This window comes from Larus michahellis, chromosome 3 (genome assembly GCF_964199755.1).
Source record: "Larus michahellis chromosome 3, bLarMic1.1, whole genome shotgun sequence".
Classification (NCBI taxonomy): domain Eukaryota; kingdom Metazoa; phylum Chordata; class Aves; order Charadriiformes; family Laridae; genus Larus; species Larus michahellis.
Window position 1 is genome coordinate 107,600,163 of NC_133898.1, and position 26,830 is coordinate 107,626,992.

The 26,830-nt window shown below is 36.4% G+C and overlaps 1 protein-coding gene across 1 annotated transcript in view; it reads left to right on the top strand.

Annotated features, from left to right (window-relative positions):
• Positions 1 to 26,830, top strand: part of CSMD1 (CUB and Sushi multiple domains 1) — a 1,197,588-nt gene that overhangs the window by 887,063 nt on the left and 283,695 nt on the right. The window contains exons 13-17 of the mRNA XM_074581652.1: positions 7,424 to 7,606; positions 9,455 to 9,781; positions 13,651 to 13,845; positions 17,580 to 17,718; positions 24,683 to 24,870. Of these exons, the coding sequence (XP_074437753.1) occupies positions 7,424 to 7,606; positions 9,455 to 9,781; positions 13,651 to 13,845; positions 17,580 to 17,718; positions 24,683 to 24,870 (1,032 nt within the window). The remainder of the gene's footprint in view (positions 1 to 7,423; positions 7,607 to 9,454; positions 9,782 to 13,650; positions 13,846 to 17,579; positions 17,719 to 24,682; positions 24,871 to 26,830) is intronic.

A 26,830-nucleotide genomic window follows, 5' to 3' on the forward strand; every position in this document is an offset into this window, starting at 1 on the left:
CCCTACTTCCAATGTATCCTGTTTTATATGGAGGAGCAGAACTACTGTCATGGTTTCAACTGGGATAGGGTTGACTTTCTTGCTAGCAGCTGGTGTAGTGCTATGTTTTGGATTTGGGATGAGAATAATGTTGGTAGCGCACTAATGTTTTTGGTTGTTGCTAAGCAGTCAAGGCCTTTTCTGCTCCTCACACCACTCTGCCAATGAGTAGGCTGGGAGTGCACAAAAAGTTGGGATGAGACACAGCCAGGACAGCTGACCCCAGCTGACCAAAGGAATATTCCATGCCATATGAGGTCATGCTCAGTATATAAAGCTGGGAAGAAGTAGGAAGGGGGGCACATTCAGAGTTATGGCATTTGTCTTCCCAAGTAACCATTACGTGTGATGGAGCCCTGCTTTCCTGGGGACGGCTCAACACTTGCCTGCCAGTGAATGAATTCCTCGTTTTGCTTTGCTTGCATGCGTGGCTTTTGCTCTACCTCTTAAACTGTATTTATCTCAACCCACAAATTTTTTCTCACTTTTACTCTTCCAGTTCTCTCCCCCATCCCAGCCTGGGGGAGTAAGTGAGCGGCTGCATGGTTCTAGTCGCTGGTTGGGGTTAAACCATGATGACTACATACAGTATTCAACATGCAAATGAAATAGGTATTTGTGTGATGTCAGAATACTATTTTCTGTTTTGTTCACTGTTCCTTTCCTAGGAATTCCTAGCATTTTCCATAGTTTACAGTTCCATCAAATTATCTTTAATATGTCAGAGTTTTCTTGTTCCTGTGTGGTAACTGTCAATTCAGAACCTATCATTATGCCTGCAAGCTCATAATAATTTTTTCCAGACTTGTTTTTATACAATTATTGATAATGAATTTCATCTGCTATTTCAGCAGTCGGTTAGTTGGTATCATAAACTTTTCTGCATGTCATGGTTTGGGCCAGACTGGCCACTGAAACGAATGACAGATGCTCTCCCAGACCTCTCCCAAAAGGGAGAGGAGGAAGAGAGAGAGAGAGAGACTTATGAGTTTAGAAAAAAACCTAAACTACTTTAATGAAAATATTGATAAAATATCAATTCCTCATCTTCTTCCTCATCCCTGTTCAGATTTGGTCTGCATCTGCCTCTGGACATGTAAAATTGATTGTAAACACTTTATTTTTCTGCGTTCTGTAATGGAATATTTAAGTACACAGTAAATATTAAACTTAAAGAACAGAGTTGTCAAAAAGGTTTGATTATTTTTTTATTTCTCGAATGGTTTTATTACTTTCAAGGATTTTTATATTATAAGATATGATAAGATATGATGTGTTAGTATTACCAACAAGCCATCCATATACTATGATAGTGAACTGTTAGCTTAAATGGACTTCCTATAAAAAAAAATTTCATGTTGTTTTTCTATCTATCTGATTCTTAGGTCATGTTTGTTTTTTAATATTGATACAGAGGCAATAAGGTACAAGCAACAAAAATTAATCTACTGGGTATGATCTGTGGTATTTTTGATAACATCAAGGACAAAACATTTCAGAGAGATTGTGAGAATCTCTTAGAATGCTGCTGGGAACTATATGACCTGTGAAGGAGGCCTTCTCTTTTTATAGTTGGAGACTGATAATAAATTGTACTGTAGAATTTCTTTGAAGAAATTTACTGGAATAATGATAAAATTGTGATCATCTATAAAATTATCGTGTAAGGCACCCGGGGTTTAGGTTTAGGCCAATCTCATTTTAGCTTTAATAGCCACTTTTACAGTGCAATTATGTGCTATCTGAAATATATATTTTTTTTTTGTGTTTTGATGTATCATTTTCACTTTCAGTAGCTGTTTCCATGTTCCTTTGCAGGAATCATGTATATAATATCATTCTTTTACTTCTGTCCTCTTCTGCAATACTGAGCATATATCTCTATCCCTTTTCTTTGTATAAGGGTTTGTTCATTTGTGTTTTTAAATAAGATTCCACTGTGTCAGGTTATTACGATAGCTAACGCAGGGAGGTGTGAAGAATAAGAAGAAATTAACTAAATGATCAATTTTCTTGTTTTAAAACAAGAATTTCTGTGGCTTGTCATATACGAGTTTAGATGTTAAACTGAAAGGTCCTATCTGACACGGAAATAAACTTCCAAACTGTCTTTTTTTTTTTTTTTTTTTTTTTTTCCCCCTTTGGTAAATGTATACCTGTGTTGTTTCTCTCCTTCCCTTAAGCTATCTTGACTACATCTAGGATGATAATTATGAAATGTTATCATATTCATCATTTTAGGTTTTAGAGGTGTTGACTTTAACGTTCTGATAGACTTTGAACTACTGAAGTTTATTTATGTATCTCTTCTTTGAAACAATGGATTGTTGTCTAACCCATGTGTTTAAAACAGCTATTTAATTTAAATTGTGTTTATACATCTGAGTTATTAAAGCATTAATACTATACTGGTAAAAGTTATGTCTAGGTACAGATTTAGTGATTTGATGACAATCACTAATATCTAAGCTAGAATATTGGACAGTGTGAATGAAAACATTGTGGCATTATGAATTTCATTTTTACTGTGTATTTGTAATCTAGTAACAAGGGGAAAAAAAGGTAAACCACTACCATGATTAATAAATTCAAGACTTCCAAATGTTATAATCTATGAAGTATTTTATTATATATTTCAGATACGTGGGTCAAAGTAATGCAAAGCCTATTCATCAAAAAGACTTGAATTGCAATGTGTCACCTGTCAAATAGTAGTCACAATACTTATTTAGATGTCACTTCAGAATTGCCATATTTCTTCCTTTGAAAGAAAAGAAAGCAACAGAAACATCTTTGGTTAAATTTAGAGGGATGTGATCTCCTCGTCAGAAATGTAATCTTGTCATTCTTCCAACATTAAAGAGAGAATATTCCTTGAAACTGAGTAAATATTTCTAGTTTACAAACAAGAGGAAAAGTCTCTTTCCCCAGGCTACTGAAAAAGAGTACATGAAAGCCAGAAACAATTGAATAAAGGTCAATGTTTATATTTTGGTAGCCAGAGGAAGCTGGTGTTTAAATTTGAGCTTGATAGCTTATTTGCAAACATCATGAAGTTCACACAGCTCTAAGGACTCAGATCAAAAGAAGTGCAACATTGAATAAGTACACAGAATTTTCCTAAAGGAATAGAGTTTTTATTGCCACACTTTAAATAGGTTAGCATAGCTTTTATTTCCAAGTTTGTCGTTTTAAAAACCTTCTTTGTCCCATAGGATTTCTCTGAGAGCTCAAACTGACTTGGTCAGAAGAATGTTCTCTTTTTAGCAAACAGCAATTTTTGAAGCAAAATAATTGGTGCATGTGTTGAAGTAATAGGCACAATGCACCTCAACTGAATTTAGACATTTTAAATATTTGTTCTCTGACCAAATCAGTGGAAATTGGACAGGTATCAGAAGAGACAATGAAACAGAAAACTGCATTAAATCCCAAAGGACAGAAAAACGTTGGGAATCATTACATGCCTGTATGACTCTAGATCTAGTTATAAACAAAGAGGATTCTTTATTTATAAATACAAACCTCTGAATTTGGCCTTCTCTGTCTTCCCTAAGTTTTGGTCTGTCATTTATACATGTGATTGATAGGAATCTAGCTCTTTACTAAAGAGTTTATAGAGAGCTTGCATCTGACTTAATCTGCTTTGTTCTGTCACTCTCTCATGATTTCCTGAATACTAAGAAAGTAAATATTAAATATTGTGTTTTGCTACTGGCAGAATTTTTACATGGATTTATATTTTACAATACTTTAATAAAAAATTTTAAAATTTGGACGTTATAACTGTGTCGTGGTTTAGCCTCAGATGGCAACAAAGAACCACGTGCCGCTCGCACGTGCCTTCCTAACACAGGAAGGATCGTAAGAAAAGGCAAGACCCTTGGGTTGGGACAAAGGCAGTTTAACAGAACAGCAAAGGGAACAGGCAAACAACAACAACACGGATAGAGGAATATACAAACGCGATTACGGGACCGCCGCTCCCCGCCGCTCGCCGACCGGCCGGACCCGGGACGCCCCAGCCCGCTTTTAAGCAGCAACTTCCTGCCCCCTCCCCCGGCAGCTCAGGGTGGGCGTGGCTCACATGGCATGGAATACCAGGAAAAGTTAACCCTATCCCCACCGGAACCAGGACAAACTGAGACTTCTACGAAAAGTTTATATCTTTTTATGGGGAAGGGAAGCTTTATCACCTTAACCACTACAGACCTACAATCAGTCTATCTGTGAGAAATACAGTTGTCTAAAAAAAACAGCCTTTGGGGGTTTTTGGTATTTTTCAAATATCTTGTAAGGAAATTGTCTAATGCGTGCATTAATTAATATTAATACAAGAGCAAAGACAGATATTGAGCTGAAAAAGGGCATGGAAAGTAAGTTGTGTGTTATTTTTGATTTTGTGGTGTGAAAACAGCAGATCTTTGTCTCACTGTAATATTAATTGGTAGAATATTAATTGGTCTAAAATGGTGGTATTACAGGATAAACACCTGTAATGTAATATGAATAGGAATAATATGATACGCATATTATAGTAAATCTCCATACCAGGAAATTTATGTGAGACTGGAAGATAGAAGTGAAAGCTATTCATTGAATAGCATTGAATTGGATGGGCACTTCCTGTCAACCTGAATAATTTGTTTTTGACTAGAGAACGTTTTCTGTTGAGGATAGATTGTCTTCAGTTCACAGTTTGTGAGGATGGAGAGTTCTAGAGCTGGATGGAATTTTCAAGCTTTTTATTGTCAAAATGCAAATGAGACACCCTTAGAAGTGTTTTATAAATTTGTGACATTTGCTGACTTGTTTTTATGTTGAACAAACAAGCACACACCCTGAAAGCTGAAATAGAAGTAAAATAAATACAATTCATTTTGACGTTTTTGTGAGTTATGTGGCTTTCCAATGTAAAATAATTTGATTTAACAATTCCTTCTAATGTATTTTGAGACAACTTAAAATTCATCATTAAAATATTTTTTATGAGACAGGTTTTATTAAACCTTTATTTTTCCAAAGAGTAAAACTATTTTTAAAAATGTTTGACCTGAAATTTGCTTTTATATTTTTCAACTGCTTGTTTGTGCTTCCAAATCTGATATTTAAAAATCCAAACTATATCTCCAACCCAAGTAAAACTGGGCATTCTTTGATGAAGGGTGATACATTATTTGCTTAATCTCCAAGAATGAACTTATCTTTCATTTCTAGTAAGAACTCAGTTCACGCTGAAGACATACTGGACCAGTTTCCTACAAAAACAGAATTTTCAACCTGCCAGAAAACTTAATTCAAAGTAATTTCTGTTAAAAGTTTTGGTTCACTGGTCCATACCTCTGTCCTAAGGCTTGCTGTATCTTCTGAGAGTTAGAAAGCATCCTGAACTGTCTTCTACTTCAGTAAATTCATTAATTAAAGATATTTTGATACTTCCTCTGTAGACCATGGAAAGAAACACTTGTTTTCTTTTACGGCATAAATCTTAAGCAATGCCTTTGCAAAACTTTGCAGAAATTTTCCATCCTTACACTCCTGCCTGATCGGGATTGCCCTGATCTTCAAGACATGACAGGATTTTGGAAACGAGTGTTTATGATCAGTCTCACATGCTGGGTTAGATACAACTTTGCTATCAGTGGAGGAGATGAACTTTTAAAATGAGATTTGAATGTGGATTCTGATTTCCTGTAGCTCCCCACGTTTTCTTATAGGACATAGCGCTGTGGATAGCTGGAAACACACAGGTTTCCAGTGCTCCACTGGGGCCGTAGGAATCAATGTCTCAGTAGGAGCAGGCAGGTGAAACTACATTAAAGCATTTGTAAATGCATATAATTTTGAATCCTTTTTTAAAAGTATTGTTTACGATACTGCTCTACTGGTGTTTTGTTATATTTCTGTACTGGACTTTTTGGAAAATGTTTTCATTCATTCGATACATTCTAGCTTTCTGGTAAGACAAATATTTAAATAAAACAAGGGAGTCTGGAACTGCTTTGGAATCATAGATGGAATAGGTACTCCTAATTTTCTCTTCAAAGTTTGATTTTAAGATTACTAAGAAAAAAGCTTACCTCTTTTTATCCTGATGAATAACCTGTTATTTTATGAAATGCGTGGCATATCTTTCTGAACATGCCTGTTAACAGTCTGTTCACAACTGCTTTAAGGCTGTAAGCATAGTGGATTTACTTCACATATCATAATGGTGCCATCCTGCATCTTAAAATTGGTGTTGGAGTTAGCATGTCAAGATATACACTTCTGCCAGGATTTAACATTAGTAGATCTAACAATATTTGATGGCAGACATTTTAAATGGTGTTAAATTATATTAATATTTAATATGATTCAGTGAGTTGAATTTTCTTCTTATCTTGAATGTTTCTGATTTCAAACCTTCGATTCAACTGGGAAAAATTTAAACAATAAGAATTTTATTGCTTTTTACATTATTTTACTATAGTTGTAGTAACACAGTTTGTAGAATCAGAAGTGCTTTGTTATTTTTTCCGCTCAAATGGAAATTACCAAACTGCTTTAAATTTAATGGCAAAGAAAACAGAGTCTTCATTTTTGATGGACAGCTGTGCGTATAGTAATTTGTAAGGTGGATCAGCATTTCTATAACAGGCAATTAATATTTACATTTCCTTTCCTAATATTCTTCTTACTCATAAATTTCATAAGACTTAAGGTTTTTATATTCTTATCTTGTATATGTACATTCAATATCTACAAATTAAGTAGTTTAAATAGCAGATCTCCTAGAGAATTTCTAGGAAGTATAATCCAAAATTTAATCTATTTTCAGCATAGCTAAATGCAGCTGGGAAAAATGTGACTCTAATTTGAAATATGAGATTAAGAAATAATTCTTCAGTGTTTTTTCTTATGTATTTTAGTGCTTAAAATGAAATTCATTGACACTATCAGTAAATGGTATACTTTTAATCATATTGCTAATAGCCTTATAAATGGAGATGCAGATATGAGAGTTAAGATAGATTCCTTATTCCTAGTACTTCATTACCATAAATGGGATCTACACATAGTGTGTCACCATGGTTAGAATGGAGACTATGGCTTTATAATTTTACCTTCAAATACGCTGTAATTCAGTGAAGTCATTCAGTTAAATATGAGTATTTTGTTGTTTTCAGCAATGCAGGTATGGAAGCGATTAGCTTATGAAAAGACTTTAGATCCTAAGTCATTTTAGAGGCGGTTTTACAGCGTTTACCGCTAGTTACGTTCAGCTGTAAATATTAGTTTAAGGTGTAGTGCCAAATATTTTGAAAGCTCTTTTGATACTGCCGTATAAATAGCTTGCAAATATATTTTCCTTATTATTGTGTTTGGATTTTTTTATATTCAGAAATTGAGAAAGGAGGTTGTGGAGACCCTGGAATTCCATCATATGGAAAAAGGACTGGCAGCAGTTTTCTGCATGGAGACACGCTTACCTTTGAATGTCAAGCAGCTTTTGAACTGGTGGGAGAGAGAACGATTACATGTCAACAAAACAACCAGTGGTCTGGCAACAAACCCAGCTGTGTTTGTAAGAATTATTACTTTTTTTCTGTATCATTTTTCTGACCTTAGCCTCTTGCTTTTCTTAGCATTTGTGACTAGCCAGCAGGAAAACATTTCAAAAGACCTTGAAGACTTTTTGAGTCACATGGGTTGTTTTAGGAGTCTCAATAGTAGCTCATTTATGAGGAAGATCACGTAGGACTGTTTTAGAATGTTCTTTCCCCTCGTTTTATATTTAATTGAACCACTTAACACTCTTAATGTAAATGTGTGTTGAATTAGACTCTAAATGAGCAATTCCTAATAGCATATAAGTGTTCAGAAGGACTCTTTGGCACATACACATTGATTCTGGCAGTGTAAAGCAGCCTGCAGATCCACGTAAGAAAAGATTGGATTTTTTTTTTCTGATACCCCAATAAAGCACAAAAATGAATCTAAGGAATATAAGGATATCCAACATGGAAAAAGGGTAGGTAAAATCATTAGTTGTGAATTTTTTTTAAGAGATAAAATATGTTTTTAGGTAAGCTTGTAGATGGATTTAAATAGAGAGGTGGTGGGTTTTGTTCGTTTTTGGTTTTTTTTTTTTAACTTTTCTTTTTTCTTCTTCTGTGGTACCATAGGGTAACATTCAGTACACAGGTATGTTAGGCACTGCAGTTGTCCAGACCACATTACCTTTTCCTATGAAGAGTCTTGTAATTCAGTACTGGATTTTCAGCACAACCTTAGGGAGGTGTGCGGTTCTACTTGTACATACATATATTTTGCAGCTGTGTTGGTACAGGACTTACCAGGCTGAGTAAGCTTGCACTGGCCTGGGAGAGGTCTCTATATGCCCATGCAATGCTGAAATATGTCTAAGCATGTAAGGCCTGGGCATGGATTCAGTGCAGCTTCAATTCCCTTTGAAGACAGAATTTGCATTTCTTTATGGTTCTGTATTGCATCTTTTGGCAATAGTGGGGAATATTTTACTGTGCTCCACTGTTTTATGTGCACGTGCCCTATGAAATATATAGAATCATAGAATGGTTAGAGTTGAAAGGGACCTTAAAGATCATCTAGTTCCAATGCCCTTGCCCTGGGCAGGGACACCTTCGGCTAGACCAGGTTGCTCAAAGTCCCATCCAGCCTGGCCTTGAACACTTCCAGGGATGGGGCATCCACAGCTTCCCTGGGCAACCTGTTCCACTGCCTCACCACCCTCACAGTAAAGAATTTCTTCTTAATGTCTAATCTAAATCTAAACTCACAACATCTAGTTACAAACATTGAGTTCAGTTTGACATGTTTGGAGAGCTGAGTAGTGTTATTCTTTGTATTAATGAATATGCGGTGAGCTTTCCTCTTTCTGAATATACTGTACTTCTAACTAAAATACCAGCCACAAGCTCATGCCTCTGAAATCAGTTAGGAATTGTCGTGATGAAAATTGGCCCAAAGGAGTGAAAAAGGAGGAGAGCTATGAATCTTTTTTTTTTTTTTAATTGCCCTGTGCTATTGCAAGGAAGCTAGGGGTAAAATAAATTTGTACTGTATACTCTTAAGAGTTCTGGATTGAGGGACATCTGAATTTCTACTATTATTTGTATCAGTATGAACTCTGTGTACTACAGACAAAACTGTCCCTTGTGCTTGATTTTTTTGACTGATAAAAGGTAAAAGCCTGGTGCAGTCACTTAGCCTCACTTGGGGAAATAAAGGCTGACATATTGGAGAAATTTTGTAAGTCTTAAACATTTCCATGCGGCACGTGTAATAGTTTTGACATCAAGACTTGCACAATTTTCCACGGAAAATAAATATAAAGACAAGCATTTGTAATGTTTATGGATAGTGTTCTGAGAATCTGTTGTTGTTTCCTTAGTCTCCTGTTTCTTCAACTTCACCACACCATCTGGAATTATTCTTTCTCCAAATTATCCTGAAGAGTATGGGAACAATATGAACTGTGTTTGGTTAATTATCTCAGAGCCAGGAAGCAGAATCCATCTGATTTTCAACGACTTTGATGTAGAACCTCAATTTGACTACCTTACAGTGAAAGATGATGGGATTTCAGATTTACCACCTCTTGGCACTTTTTCGGGCAATGAGGTTCCGTCTCAGTTGGCTAGCAGCGGGCACATAGTAAGACTTGAATTTCAGTCGGATCACTCTACCACTGGAAGAGGATTTAATATCACTTACACAAGTAAGAACCTCTGCTTTTATTTGATGCCTAGTGTTAAAATCAAGCTATCTTTCTTCAAAATAATGAAAAATAGAACAAGTTTTTATTTATAATACAGAAGTATATTGTAATGCTTGTATAATTGCACTGCTTTCAACTGTCTTCCTAATATTCATTAGCTTATCTGAATCTTTATCATTTATTTATTTTAATTGTGATAGTGCTGAGGAATTATCTTCATTATTTAAGGGACTTTTTGGTTGACACGGCATAAATGCAGAGCACGTAACTAAAGCCCAGATCATTCAGATCAAAGCATCCAGTGCAAGTGATTTAATACGCCTCTCAACGGAATCAGCAGGAATAAGTTCACAGAGGTTTTAAGCTTAGATCCCAAATGTGGAGTTCTTCATTTGAAAAGCATAGAACTCTAAAAAGAAGCTAGAATACCATTGCAAATAAATAGCTCTGGGAACCTGCTTTGCTTTTGCATTTTATCTTCCAGTTAGATGGTGTGGTATCTAAGAATACAGACCACTACTAATGTAGATCTCTTTTCTGGGATACACATAATAGTTACTCTCTGGTTTTTCTAGCGTCTAAGAACATAGCTGATCTCATGCAGAAGTCTTTCCTATAGAAGTGCACTAATTTAAGAATCCTTCTTTCTGGCTACAGTTACTTTAAGAATTTTAAGAATGTAATATCTTTTAAGAATGAAATTCTCAAATGCACAAAATTTAGTTGCAACTGGTCAACGAGTTCAAAAGTTGTTAAATGTGGACCAAGCAGTCATATACATACAGAGAGCAACCAAAAGCATAAGTCTTTTTCGTTTGGGAAACGAGGCTAAAAAATAACTGGTTACAGATGGCCATCAGTTCTCTTGTTCATATGAAAGAAAGTTACTCAACAGTACTCTCAATTGAAAACTCTAGTAACACCATCGTCATGTAGGAAGCATTATTACATTTGTCATAGACTGCTAACTTTCCTAGAAGTTTTATTAGTCATTCAAAGACATTACTTATATGGAGATCATCTTTTCGGTTGAAGAAATTATTTACTAAGGTTATAGAAGAAGTTAATTGACAATAAAGCTTTCTTTGTCACATCTTGCACTGTTCCTATCTTGTGTCAATTAAGATAATCAATTAACGGTGTTTGTTCAGGGACAAGGTGTTTCCTTGCATTATTTAGAAAGATGCTCCATATAAAACTGGAATTAATGGATTGCAACCCTTTTTAAGTCTTAGATGCCTAAATGTTCCTTTGCTTTTAGAGAAAGGGATAATTGTCCTTTGAAAAGTGACAGGAAGAGAAAAGGGAGATCCTCACCTAGATAACTAAGATGAAACTGTAGAGATTAAAAGATTTACCAGAAAATGTGAGGCCTGAATTCTAGGTCTGCTTCTGTCTGAGCTTATTCAGATCCCTTTTTCCATATGCTATTCTACTAAAGTAAAGACAGACCGTAATAAAGACAATCTTTACTACTTCTATTTGAAGCTGGAGAATGCAGTCAGGAATACAGTATTGACGGATCAAACTCCCTGAGAGTCCTGGTTACCTAGGTATTATGTAAAAGAGCTTCCCACCATACTTTTCTTATTAGAGTAGGTGTTACCACTGAGCTTCATACACCTGTTCTGTGCTAGAATTATCTAAGAGCACATATGCCTCCATAGTGGAAACTGAGATGACAAATGGGAGTGTCCCTGTTTCATTAATCCTTCGTGTTCATAGGAAATGGTTAGTTTAAGTTCAACCAAAGTCCTATTACTTCTAGACCTCCTATGTGTTGCAGGGAAAAAGTGCTCCACTCATGTGGTTTAAATCAAATCAGGATCAAAGCAGTTTATTGATTTATTAATGAAACATAACTAACAATCAGTGAAATGTTGATGCAGGATCAATACCAGCAATTCAACAAATAAATCACAGTATTAGACACTTACAAAATCTTAGAATCATAGAATATCTCGAGTTGGAAGAGACCCATAAGGATCATTGAGTCCAACTCACTGCTCCCTGAAGGACTACCTAAAACTAAACCATATGACTAAGAGCATCAGCCAGACACTCCTTGAATTCTTGACAGACTTGGTGCCATGACCACACTTGATGCCTCCTTGTGCTGCCTGGTTTGTCTTAGAATCACAGGATTGTTTAGGCTGGGAAAGACCTTTAAGATCGTCAAGTCAAACCGTTAACCTAACACTGCCAAAACCACCACTAAATCATGTCCCTAAGCCCCACGTCTACACATCTTTTAAATACCTTCAGGGATGGTGACTCAATCACTTCCCTGGGGAGCCTGTTCTGACGCTTGAGAACCCTTTTGGTGAAGAAATTTTCCCTAATATCCAATCTAAACCTCCCCGGTTTAGGGGGCCATGAGGCCATTTCCTCTTGTCCTATCGCCTGTTACTTGGGAGAAGAGACTGAACCCCACCTTCCTACAACCTCCTTTCAGGTAGCTGTAGAGAGCGATAAGGTCTCCCCTCAGCATCCTTTTCTCCAGACTAAACAACGCCGGTTGCCTCATCTGCTCCTCATAAGACAAGTTCTCCAGACCCCTCACCAGCTTCGTTGCCCTTCTTTGGACGTGCTCCAGCACCTCAATGTCTTGTAGTCAGGGGCACAAAACTGAACGCAGTACTCGAGGTGCAGCCTTACCAATGCCACGTACAGGGGAGCGATCACTTCCCTAGTGCTGCTGGCCACACTATTTCTAATACAAGCCAGGGTGCTATTGGCCTTCTTGGCCATACTGCTGGCTCATATTCAGCCTGCTGTTGACCAACACCCCCAGGTCCTTTTCTGCTGGGTAGGTCTCCAGCCACTCTTCCCCAAGCCTGTAGCGTTGTGTGTGGTTGTTGTTACCCTAGTGCAGTACCCGGCACTTGGCCTTGTTGAACCTTGTACCATTGGCCTCGGCCCATTGATGCGGCCTGTCCAGATCCCTCTGTAGAGCCTTCCTACCCTCAAACGCTACCGCCCAACTTGGTGTCACCTGCAAACTTATTGAGGGTGCACTCGATTCCCTCATCCAGATCATTGATAAAGATTTTAAATAGAACCGGTGCTAATACTGAGCCCCAGGGAACACCACTGGTGACTCTTAACAAGTATAAATTTGTAAATACTTTTCCACTGTAATCCATCCTTATCCTGGCCTGCCAAGATTTTCATACACACTTCCCTCTCACCAGACATACGAGTTTCAAGCACTCACCTCTTTTCCCTGAAGTGGGTCCCCTTACTTGCGCACACCTCCTGAAAGGCATGGAGGTCCCCTAGCTTTACATGCACCCACATGCTCCCTGCAACTCGCTGATCGATGTACTGGTGAGAACACCCACCCTCCAGTAAAGTCACACACACATGCATGTGGAGATGTGGGTTGCACCCTTTGTTGCCACCCCACTAGATGGAAGCAGACTGCTCTGAGCATCCCACTGGGAGGTTGCTCTCTATGGCCTAGGCAGTGGCTACAGTTTTTTAGCAGTAGCCTGTATTTCTGTCAGTTAGCTGCAATGTGAAACCACACTTCTCATTGTGTTAGAGGCAAACAGCTGGAGTTTGTCCAGAGGGAAATTTAAGCAAAGTTTTCTTGTGTATCTAAGCCACAAATAACTAAAATGTTTCAGAATTTGAACTATATTGCATTTGAGTGAATGTCATTGGATTTAATGCTGACTTTGTTGAGGATTTTTCTATACTTTCAATTGTATTATAATCTTGGTATTTATCAAATGTTATTCCCTTCTACAAAAAAAAAAGAGACATCGTTAAGTGGGGAGTTGTTATTATTTGTATTATTATTATTGCTGTTGTTGTTGTTAATTTGATTGTTGTTACTACTATTTTTATCATGTTTTTATCAGCCTTTGGTCAGAATGAGTGCCATGATCCAGGCATTCCTATAAATGGGAGACGTTTTGGAGACAGATTCCTTCTGGGAAGTTCTGTTTCCTTTCACTGTGATGATGGCTTTGTGAAGACCCAAGGTTCTGAATCCATAACATGTATTATGCAAGACGGAAATGTAGTATGGAGCTCTACCGTCCCACGTTGTGAAGGTAATATTTACTTCGCACCTACAGTTTGAATAATGGAACTATTTAAATTTAGCTTACTTTTTACATTTCATACATAAATAAGACTGCTTTAGCTGAAGTTATTAATTTGTCTTATTCTAACACTCCTCCAGTGTTAGAACTGTCTTATTCTAACACTCCTCTAACACTCTCCAAATGAGAGAGCAATAATAGAAACAATATAGCTTGCTTTTATATTCTTGGAATAAATTAGCATTCTAAAAATCTGGTTGCTATTCTTTTCAAGTTCTTATCGTCACCATCATTACTCAGTTGTGAGTTATAGCTGTTATAACAGTTTTGGCTGTAGCATGCTGAAGAACATAATTATCTACCACATAGAAAAGTGAAGTAAAGTTTCTGTTTAAATGCCCTTTTTAAAAATTTGCACCTTTAATTTTCTCAGAACAAAAGTATACCTGAATTTCTGCATGTAACATATTAACCTGCAGTATATTTTTTCCTGAGAAATATAGTGAAAATCGGAGCTATGTTTAATATTCATTATATTCCCCGAAAAATTCCCCATCTGTTTGCTTGTTCTTGCCTAGATGAATAAACAGGCCAAGATGAGCTCTACTTAAGATTAAATCTCTCTTTAGTACGTAATACAGTGAGGAAAAAAAAAAAGAAAAAGTAGGTTAGTTCCTTGATGCTTAATAGTGATGGCTCCTAAGGCAAGATGCATGAATGTATTTAATAAACAGCACGAGCTAACAGTAGTGTTCAATAATTTATATGTATTTTAGTAAACAATAGATATATAGTCAGACAGTCAAATAAGTTATACTTTTTTGAAGAAACTAATCCAAACTTTCTAATCGATGTAAATCTCACACCTCCATTAATTTCAGTGTCTTTACAGTAACTTAAAGATCTGAATCGTATCACTTTTATGGGTTTTGTTATTTGTGTAATTTGACCACTCAGTTCTCAGAAGATTGTACCTTTCTAAGACAATTTAGAGGTACTAGAAAAAACATGTTAGCAACCTGGTAGAAGTAGTGCATGTGAACCTAGATGTTGTACTAGCAGGATTTCTTACCCTGATTAAGCCAATGAGTTATGCAGTGGGGCAGGTATTTTTGCAAAGAGCAAAACCAGCCCATTCCAAAGCAGGGAGCAGGGCAAGGTTCCAGCAAATGATGTTTTCTCATTTTGAAACTCTATACAAAGTATTGAGTGTAATCTTTGTGTAGTTTTATTTCCACAAACACATAGATAAAGGATCCAAGATGAGCACTTTGAGGAAAAAAAACGATAGAGAGAACAAATACAGAAATGACTCTTTAAGAAAATACATAAGTACCATTCACTTATCCTTACTTTGAACCTTACAGGATGTTCACCTAGATTTTATTGAGGAAAATGTTAAAATATTAGACTCTTTTTTTTAAGATTTTGTCTATTGTTTGTTTTGGTATAGAAGGAAGTATAGTTCTTTTAAGTTACATTCAGGATGTGTTCCTTTCTGATGTGGATTCTCTTCCTAGCTTATAATTGAAGGAATTTCTGGATTAGAATTACAGTATGGACCAAGCATGCTTGCCACTTAGTTTAGAGATAGTTTAGTTTGCTTCTAGTTGTCTGAGATTTCTGAGTAACTGTTGTTTTTTGTTGTTGTTGCTAAGCTCTACGTCTTTGTATATTTAACATCTCTATAAGCAACACCCGAAATACATGAAGTGATGTGTTATAATCAGATGGGGGTCAACAGTCTTCTGGTTGTTCTTATTTTTAATATGAAAAAATTTAATCTAAAACCCACCATGAAATAGATTTCATTCTTCATTAACTATACACAAGTAATGTAAATGCTGTTTTCCTGGCCAGTCATTTTGCCCCAGAGACAATTCAGTGTGTATGTTTCGTGTTTTGTGGGTTGCTTTTTTTCCCCACTTTCTTATATCTGGAAAAACTTCCCAGAGACACGTGCAAATAATGAATGAAATCAAATAACCTCTCTTTTCTTTTTTTTTTTTTTGTTAAAAACATAGAATCAAAACTAGGACTATTAACTTACTACTCACAAATTCATAGAATCATAGGATAGTTTTGGATGAAGGGACCTTTAAAGGTCATCTAATCCAGCCTCCCATGCAACGAGCAGGGACGTCTTCAATTAGATCAAGTTGCTCAGTGCCCCGTCCAACCTGACCTTGAACGCTTCCAGGGATGGGGCATCTACCACCTCTGTGGGCAACATGTTCCAGTGTCTCACCACCCTCACCGCAAAAAAATTTCTTCCTTACATCTAGTCTGAATCTATCCTCTTTTAGTTTAAAACCATTTCCCCTTGTCCTATTGCAACTGGCCCTGCTAAAAAACCTGTCCCCATCTTTCTTATAAGCCCCCTTTAAGTACTAAAAGGCTACAATAAGGTCTTCTCGGAGCCTTCTCTTCTCCAGGCTGAACAACCCCAACTCTCTCAGCCTGTCCTCATAGCAGAGGTTTCCATCCCTCTGATAATTTTTGTGGCCCTCTTCTGGACCCACTCCAACAGGTCCATCCATGTCTTTCCTGTGCTGAGGGCTCCAGAGCTGGACGTACTCCAGGTGGGGTCTCACCAGAGCAGAGTAGAGGCGCAGAGTCACCTCCCTTAACCTGCTGGGCATGCTTGTTTTGATGTAGCCCAGCATGTGGTTGGCCTTGTCGGTACACATTGTTGGCTGATGTTCAGCTTTTCATCCACCAGTACACCCAAGTCCTTCTTGGCAGGGCTACTCAAAATACCTTCATCCCCCAGCCTGTATTGATGCTGGGGTTTGCCCTGACCCATGTGCAGGACTTATACTTGGCCTTGGTGAACCTAATGACGTTCACACTGGCCCACTTCTTGAGCCTGTGCAGGTTCCTCTGGATGGCATCCTGTCCCTCAGACATTTCAATCACATCACCCAGCTGGTGTCATCTGCAAACTTGCTGAGGGTGCACTTGATCCCACTGTCTGTGTCATTGATGAAGATACTGAACAGTACTGGTCCCAATATGGACACCTGAGGAACACTACTTGTCACCAGTTTCCATCTGGACATTGAGTTGTTGACCACTACCCTCTGGATGTGACCATCCAACCAGTTCCTCATCCACTGAACCCTCCACCCATCAAATCCATTTCTCTCTGATGTATAAAGAGTGTCTGCCTTTGGAGAGAGGGCGTGATCCTGACTGGATATGGTCCTGTGCAGTATGCTGTAATGAGCAGGGGGTAGACTAGATGATTTCCAGAGGTCCCTTCCAACTTCAACCATTCTATGATTCAATGGAATATTTACAGCAATCAGTTCCACTGAGCTGAATGATTACTCAAAAAGGTATTAGATGCCACAGTAAAATGAAAATAATTAACTATAAATTACTTGGAACATTTTTTCTGATATTTCCACATAGATGTGGAATCATACTAGAACTAAAAAATGATGATCAATTTTTTTTTAATGACAAAATGTGCTTTTCAACAGAAGGAAGGCTGACAGAAGCAAGTGCCGTGCTCTGTGTATTAAGATATGTATAGAGTAGTAAGCTGTGATAAGATACATTGCAGGACTTATGAAGAAAACAAACTTCTCATAACATAATGCAGAAAATTTAGCTGTGTCCTATATTAAACTTATTTTTATATGCTTTTTAATTCAATTTTTGTGAGTTCTGTGAATATATAATATTCTATTAGAAATACTGTGTATATTATAAGTATACATGCTTTTTTCTTTCAGCACCATGTGGTGGACATTTGACAGCATCAAGTGGTGTTATCTTACCACCAGGGTGGCCAGGATATTATAAGGACTCACTTAACTGTGAATGGGTGATTGAAGCAAGACCAGGACATTCCATTAAGATCACTTTTGACAGGTGAGAATCATAAGGTCAAACAAGTCATGTATGGGCAAAAATATTGCTTTTAACATTGAAGAAGAAAAATATTCTTTAAGAACCCAAGCTAGAAAAAGAAATGGTGATGCAACACTCACAATAAAGTTTAAAACTGTATTTACATTGTCGTTATTTATGTTTTGAACAATTTGTGTTAAATGTCCACCTCCTAGCACACAAATAGGGATATCTTTTGGACATTTGACTACTTTGTGTTCAGGTACAACTATATATTGTTCCTGATGATGACCTAGGGGAAAAAAAAAAAGTATGGAAAAAGTTCTGAGTATTGTGTGTTGGATACGTTTTATTTTTTTTCCCATTAGGACTTTTTTTCTGATGGAACACACATTACACAGCTAGAGAAGTCCACAATTCATTGGGTGAGCAATTGGCTGACAGGCTGAGGGCAGGCTCAAAGAATTGTAGTAAATGGGGTTACATCAGGCTGGTGGCCAGTCACCAGTGGGGTTCCATCGGGCTCAATTTTAGGGCCAATACTATTTAATAGTTTTATAAATGATCTGGACACAGGAATTGAATGTACCTTAAGTAAGTTTGCCGATGATGCTAAACTAGGAGCACTCCCTCAAGGGTAGAGAGGCCTCACAGAGAGATCTGGATAGACTGTAGTGACCTGCTACATCACTTAGATGCACACGGGTCTATGGGGCCGGAGGGGATCCACCCAGCGATACTGTGGTAGCTGGCAGAAGTGCTCACCAAGCCACTCCCCCTCATTTATCAGCAGTCCTGACTAACTGGGTAGGTCCCAGTTGACTAGAAGATAGCAAATGTGATGCCCATCTACAAGAAGGGCCACAAGGAGGATCTGGGGAATCACAGACCTGTCAGTCTGACCTTCATGCCAGGGAAGGTTGTCGAGAAGATTATCTTGAGTGCCATCACACAGCACGTACAGGACAACCAGGCAATCAGGCACAGTCAGCATAGGTTTATAAAAGTCCTGCTTGACTAATTTGATCTCCTTCTATGGCATACAAGTATCTAGCAAAATTGTGATTTTTTTTTTTTTTCAAAAAAAGAAAGTGATTAAACAAAACAAAATTTTAAAAATCTTCACCCTTCAAGCATCTTTGTGAAATAAGTAAAAAAATATTCATTTATTTAGGTGTTTGATCTAGATACTAATATCACACTAAAGTTTCCATTTGTTGAAAAAATGCAAAGGACAATATGAAAGATAGCACCTGGAGCTAGGCTGCAGCGGCTTCTGTTGTACCAACCTTCCTGTATTCCGCTATTACCCAAGGGGATGCAGTAATCCGAGTCTAGTTTCACCTTTGCATGTAGTCAACAGAGAAGAGCAAAATTTTTCACTGTCATTCAGTCTTTTATGTCTAATAGACAACATGGAAAGGGATGAGAATTAATGGGGAGAAGGGCAGAAGAATATAAAAGTGACTGTTACTGGGTCAAATCAAAAATCCATCTTGCTCGATATTATGTTCCTCACGGGGACAAAAATGCAGAATCTTAGGGAGAAGCGTGAGGACCAGACAAATGTGTCTCATATTTCCTCTAAGTACTTCTCCAGTTTGCAACTCAGGACATTCCTGAACTTAAAGGTCATTTTTTAAATGTGCGTAGTGAATTTCTGCAGGTATCACTTCCACTGATTTATTTGTTTCCCTCTTGCACCCATGTAAACTTAACAATCACAACATTCTTCATTTTGGGGAACCCACTGGAATATCTGTCTCAGACTGAAGTGCCATTGATAAGGGGGGTGGCATATACAGATAAGGTAAACAGCAAGTCACCAGCACTAGACAGCATTCACCCAATAGTCCTGAATGAATCCAAAGATGAGATGGCCGAACACTTGAAAGGTGTGTGTAACTGTAACTGTTCTTTTAAAATCGTCTTGATACCTGTGCACGTCAGGAACCAGATCTTTTAAGCCTTTCATGGACATCTAAGGAACTGCATGCTGGATGCCCACTGTCAAAAGTATAACAGAATGTAGCATTAGTGGAAGCATGGATAAATAGGATATACTGAGGAAGTGCCGATATGGTTTTTGTAAAATAAATCCTATCTCAGAAACCTAGAATTCTTTGATGGTGTGAGAAAGCATAGAAATATGTTGGATATAGTTTACCTGGGTTTTCAAAATGCAAGTTTTGTATTTTGTACCTCACCTTGCAAAGGGCTATTAAAAAGCTAAGCATCATTTTAATACAAGGAAAGGTATTACATGAATAAAAACTTAATTAACAGATGATCAAAGTCTCACAGTGGAATTCAGGGTGTTCTACAGAGTTCTGTGTTGTGTTGAAAACTGTTCAGCATGTTCAGAAATGATGTTAAAAAGGAGAAAAATAGACTAATAATACTAAGTTATTCAGGATATTAAAAAAAGGGATGACTGAAGAATTCCTGAAGATTCTTACAAGACTGGATGTCTGGGCAGCAAAATTGCAGGTTGATTAAGTAAATGCAAAGTGAATCATATAAGAAAAAGAGTTTCACCTCGATATGTAAAACGATGCTTTTTGAACTTACACTGGTCACTGAGCTGCCGAAGTCCTGGTGAAAGTTAAAATAGGTTGTATATTTAGTTTACCATATCCTTTTTCCAGTCCTGTTCTTGTTTTGTTATTATAAATGCATTAAGGTCGGGGACAAAGGAGAGAATGATCAATACCAGAGAAGAATGGGAACTGTTTAAACAGTTTTCATAAAATTATTGTGTTACTTCTTACAACAACAAAAGGATGTTTGCTTTCATTGTATTCAGCAGGAAATTCCAGAATTTTAAGTTTCTATTTTTTTTCTCATGAAAGACTTAAATATAAGCTTATAATTAATATATTATTTGGCATATTTTTTTCTTTTTTTTCTTTTTTTTTTTTAAGTTAATCATCAGAAGCCTGAGGTTCAGGGACATCTTCCCAAATGCAGTGAAAGCAAACAGCCATATTATTGTAAGATGGAGCATTTTAATTTTATAAATGGAAATGAGTTGCCTGAAGTTGCAGACGTTTGTATGACCGACTATGACTTTAGCAGTATGACCGCTATATTTCTGAGGAAATTAATGGGAAACGTAGGCTCCTGTGACATATGGGGCAGTTTAAGAACTAAATTTACTGAATTTTAGACAGAAGCACCCACATATTCCATTAACAGAATTCTAGAGCTTTGTGTACAAATTGAACTGCAATGAAATTAACAAGAACTTGGAGTTTACCCTGATCAAAATTGAGAATTCTGATCACGTATAATTTTTAAAATACAGCAGAAAGTCAATTATCTACTCCAGCTTTATATCAGCATTATTAAAAGAAAGATTCTGTCTCTTTTCCCTAAATGTTTCAACTAGAAAACAGTATTACCATTAAGCACACTGGTTTTGGTAGATGGAGAAGAAACCCTTCGTTGCTTTCTTCGGAGGTTTATGCTTTCCTGGCAGATTTAGGAAGTTGTATAGCTTTACTACATTGCATTATAAATTTCATTAAAATTGTTATACTTTGGCAAGTTAACGATAGTGTAGTAATCTCCCTTTTGCAATCAAATTATTTTCTTTTGCCAACATGAAGGTTTTGCTACCCAGAGTAAAAATTGAATGGAAAACCTTTCTATTACTTACAAGAAACTAACTCTGCTATCTGATATAACATTAGCAAATTATACATCAGTAAGCAAAATCACTACCAAATAAATAAAAAAGATCAATTAATTGATTTTGTTAATTAATTAACAAGTACAGCATTTTGTCAAGTATCTTGTTTAGTTTGGGGAAAATGGAACCCTTTTATACCTTGCTATATGACTGATCATCACAGATACAGCTGCCAGAATGAAACTTTGCATGAATGTGATATTCATAATGGAAATTATCTCACTCTTGAGCTAATGAAGCTTTAATGTTGCTAGACAAATGGGCCTTACCAGAGTACTTAGAAACTTTCCAGAAATAGCAGCAGATGACTGAGTAACCCTATGAAGATTTTACATTGAAACATTTTGCATTTCTGATCGTGACTAATGCCTGGAAGGGTAACAAAACAGTAAATTCTAATTGATCCAAGCCATAAGAAAAGGGGCTAGAAGTATAACTGCTGACTAGCAGATTTTTAGGACTTTGAATATTGATGAAAACTCATTGGGTAGCATACAAAACAAACCTTATTCGAAACCTACCTAACTATGTATGAAAAATAGTATAACATACCATTATTGAAGTCTTTCTCAAATTCTCTGTTAACGTTTGGAGAATGTCCTACCTTGTACTAACACAAGTATGCTAATAAACATTAAAATAAAATAAGAAAACAAAAAGTAACTCCTAATGAAGTACTTCCAGTAAGGATGCAGAACTTCCAATAATAAATTATTTTATTTTATCATTTCAGTGACAGGGCGAATATTGCAAAAAAAACCCCAAACTCAACCCAAATAACATGACCCCCCAGAAAACCGCCAAACAAACAGACAAGTGAACTAGAAATAAATTTGTAAGTTTGAGATGAGCAAGAACCTCCTTGAAATTAAGATTGTTGTAATGGGTAGCAATTCCTGTAGGAGTTATTTTGAGTTTTCTGTCTCCAGCAAGGGTTTGCAACCTACTGTTGTCATACTGCCCTGCTAAGAAGGCGGCAGTTGCTGGCTGAGAGCGCTTTATTGGTAATTAGTTTCCCTCGCAAACATAACTGTCAAAATAATTGAACTATTGAATTATTGATCTTGAGTCCATTCATTATGAGTACAAATAAAGTATTTAAAGGAGCCTAGCAGTAACTGTCTGTTTTCCTCATTTTGCTGCAGGGTAAATCAATGTATAATCTCTGAAATTATAGAAAGGTACTAAAAACCTGTCAAGTACTTTAGTGATGCCCTCTATGACTGTCTATTTTGGTAAATTAAAGAGAACCAGAGAACCTTCCCAGCCACAAGAACTCATTTGTTTGTGCAGTTAAATTGTTGAAATAGTCTCTACGTACTTTGCGAGCTTGCCAACTAGCATTCTCCGCAATAATTATCAAGCATGTCCAGGAGTTAGTGTGGGCAAGCAACCATTCATAACAGGAAATTTGAATAATATCTCCCTGTTTGAGAGGCTAAAGGATATATTTAATTGTATGGATGTAGGCCATTCCATGCTAGCTGACTTCACTGCCAGAAACGGGTCCTGAAAATGCTTAATGTATTAGCAAGCCTGCAAGCCCTGTGTTCCACTGTCAGAGTGGATAGATAGCAGTGAGAGCAATCCTCTGGATTTTAGACAACATATCCAAATAGAGTAGGTAGTTTGGTTGAAAGCGCTGTAAATCTAGAGAGTTTTCTATGTGAAGAGGAAGCAATGAGACGAAGGGCCTAAGTCAGCTTCCAAGCAGTCATTAGCTCTGATAGTTAAGCAAACAAATACTTTCCAAATTCTGAATGTACTTTGTTTTCAGGAAATCATGAGAGAAGAACTATAGAGATTACTAAATACTTGCTAAATCCAAACTTGCTGTTACTGATACTCATGTGTCTGTGAAGGTGATTTTATATGACCAATGCTAATGGGTCTGTAAAATATAATGGCATGGCTGGGGAACTTATTCATTCTGTCATCATTACTAACAAAGTATAAAGTTTATTTATGTTTTGAAGGAATGTCCTATATATTTCCCCTTTTCTGCATGTTTAATTATTTGCAGTTTTCTTTAATTACAAGAACACAGTTTCTTATCTCCAGACCCACTAAACGTGTCCCATATTGGCAAGACAGCTTAAGGGCGTTCACTCTGAGAAAAGCGTTGTATTGCATAGGGGCACAGTTTATTGCTCTCAGAAGTTGAACTAATAAGCCCTATGGGAAAAGAAGAGAAAATCTCAGAACATACGCATTTCTGAAATATTAACATCTTATGAAAATAAGAATATTGGGCTTGCAGGCAAATATATTTAGACCAGTATAGATATCTGTGTAATAGCACAAACTTTGTTGGCAGGAAAATTGACGTGTGCATGGTTTAGGTGTTGCAGTTTGCAAGAGTGTCTGATATAACCACAAACTGTGTTGAAAAGCATCTGATGTGAAAAATGCCAGTCAAAGTTTCATCTACAGAAAGAGCAGATTTCAGCTGTTTGATTTAAGAACATCTAGTAGTGGATGACTGCACACACAGACATCCTGTATGAACTGGAGAGATGTGATGTGGTTTAGTGATTGAAACAGACATTGACTCTGCTGTTGATTTTGAAGTTATTTGTTCTTGTAAATCAACTATCTCATTAGTCTCCTTCTCTTTTTTCACTCCTGTCTATATTACCTGTTTCTTTGACACATTAAGATAAACTAAGGAATTCTGCTTATTAAAACTTACAAATTTCAAAATGATGGCTTGGTTTATATTTAGTATTTTTGTACTGCTTTACTTCATAGGACAGAAATAATTATTTAAAAGTAAAGTAGCAAACTATGTTAGGAAAAAACCTTTAGATAAAAAAATTAAACAGTTAGTTAAATATGTAAAACAGCTTTTGACAAATAGCAAATAATGAGATTATTGAGATGAAATAATGAAATATTATTGAAGATGTTCCTAGGATGTCCAACTATTTTTTTAGCCTGAGGGCAAGAAATTTCTTGGATCTTAATAATGCAGTTTTCTTTGAGACAAATTGCATTTTTCTACCCAGATCCCCCACTAAATGTCTTTCTGAACCCCAGTCATATGGTTGATCTGAAGTATGTTACATCCCTTATGGATTTTATGTGATACCAGAAACAAGAAAGCAAGGAAAAACACACCTAAAACCTTTCGTAGTTGTTATCCTCAGTAACATACCAAGGGGTCTGTAGATGTGCTAATTTTTATATGTATGATATTCTTGATCAGTTACACACAGGTTGCATTTCCAACAGGTAAAGAAAATAACACCATTCCTCTACCTACCAGATGACTTGCATATTCCTTTTCAGATTTCAGACTGAAGTTAATTATGATACTTTGGAAGTCAGAGATGGGCCAGCTAACTCATCACCATTAATTGGAGAATACCATGGAACACAAGCACCCCAGTTCCTTATCAGTACTGGAAATTACATGTATCTGCTATTCACTACGGACAACAGTCGTTCCAGCGTTGGTTTCTTAATTCACTATGAGAGTAAGTCTGATATTTCTCTGATAGCTTTTTATTTAATTTTGAAAATAACATTCAATTTGAAAATGAGCAAACGAATGTGAACAAATAAACTTCAGTAATTATATTTGTATAAGAGCAAATTATGTTTATTCTGTGCTGTATTGACGGATAATTCTGAAACTATTAATTAATTTTGGAATTTTTTTTCTTCATGAGTTCTTGTATGTTGTTCAGAATGTTTATGGACCTAGATGTTTAACCAAGTGGAGAGTAATTTTAGAAACTTGCCCTTATGGATAAACATATATTGTCTTTTTTTGGTTGGTTTCTTTTTTCCCCCTTTCTCTCTCTTTTTTGCTTTTTCTCTTTCTCTGGGTTCAATACACTTTTGCAGTACTGAGCAGAATTGGGCCTTATCCATAATGATTCCAAAATGCAAATAAATGCATATTAATATGCCCCTGTGAACTATAGAATTATTATAATTGCATTTGCTTTTAAATTAAATACATAAACCGACATATATTAAACTGTCTTAAGTCATACTAATCTTTATAAGATAGTATAGCCATTAACTTAAATACTGAATAAGGAGAGCTTATGTGTTTGGTGTGGTTGTGCTAAACAAATGACAATATTTTTATCAGTTGTTCTTATCTGGAAACTAACCTGATTGCAGTAAATATTCTGTCATATTGAACCTGGAACGAGTGCCTAAACTTATATTTCATAGCGATATCATAACTAGGAAATTCTGCATAGTTTCTTTTAGCTTTGGCTCAGATATGGTGATAATCACTGAACAGACAATAGTATGGTAAACCGCAAGGCTGTAAAGACGAGGCACAGTGGGTAGGATTTTCCCTGATTGTATTGGATCTAAATGTTGCTGTTACATTTTGTAATACAGTCCTTAAATATTTATAATTGTGTGTTTTATTTTGCACCCGCTGTCAGGTAGATGTATTTTGTTCTGTTAAAAATTGAGACAATTAGTAATAGAATAGCTGTGCTACACATTCTTAAAGAGGAAGGTCTAATTATGGAATTATTTAGAACAATATTCATATCTTTGCTTTTTATCTTTGTTGAAAAATTTAATATATCACATACACATGACATTAGTTTTTCAGTGCTGTTTCTCTAAGTAGTCTGATATAAAGTCTGAATTAGATTTGATTAGTGCACTTTAAACCTTGACATTGGATTAGATGTAAAGGTGACAAAAGGCTAGTAAATGATCTTCATCTTATTTCATATCTAGTTCTCATGCATAGAACATATTTTTTTTAAAAAGGCTTTTATATAAAAAACTAATATTTTCCAATTTTAAAGGTCATTAAAAAAGCTAAAAAATTTGTTTTACATGCTCTTTCTCAGCAGATTGTACAGCATCTTTCTCTTTCTGTAGAGGTAACATTTAAAAGGGTGGCTGGTATTACTTTTTGCTTAGAAATGAGTAAGAAAATGAAATGTAATTAAAAAAAAGTAAATGAAGTTCTCAGTTTAAGGAGTGAGATTGGGTGGGGTTTTTGTGAATTATATTTTCCATTAAATAATTATCTGAAAACTGAATAGGCATTAACAAAAATCTTATGCTTTCTTAGTTATAGACAGTGACTGCTGTTTCTGTTATGGTTTTAATGTCATTGTGAATTTTGGGCAATGGAGATCTGGTCAATGCAATCAATGGAGTCTATGGAGCAATTCAGTAAACCGAAGTAGAATCCAGGGGCTGTATTTGATTGCACAAGCATGAAGAGTTAAGAGGTTTTTAGGTACTATGCCACCTAGTCGCCAAGTACTGCACCAGAGACTTGGCTCTTGTTCAAGTCCTTTGCCATGCCTACCGGTTCCATGGAAACATCCTGGTTATGATAGGATAGTACTAGAACTGTATATTGAGACAAGAAAATTTCTCTCCTTGTAACTTTCCTGAATAAGTTGTTCCCTAGTTTGCCCTGACTGGTACAATCAGATC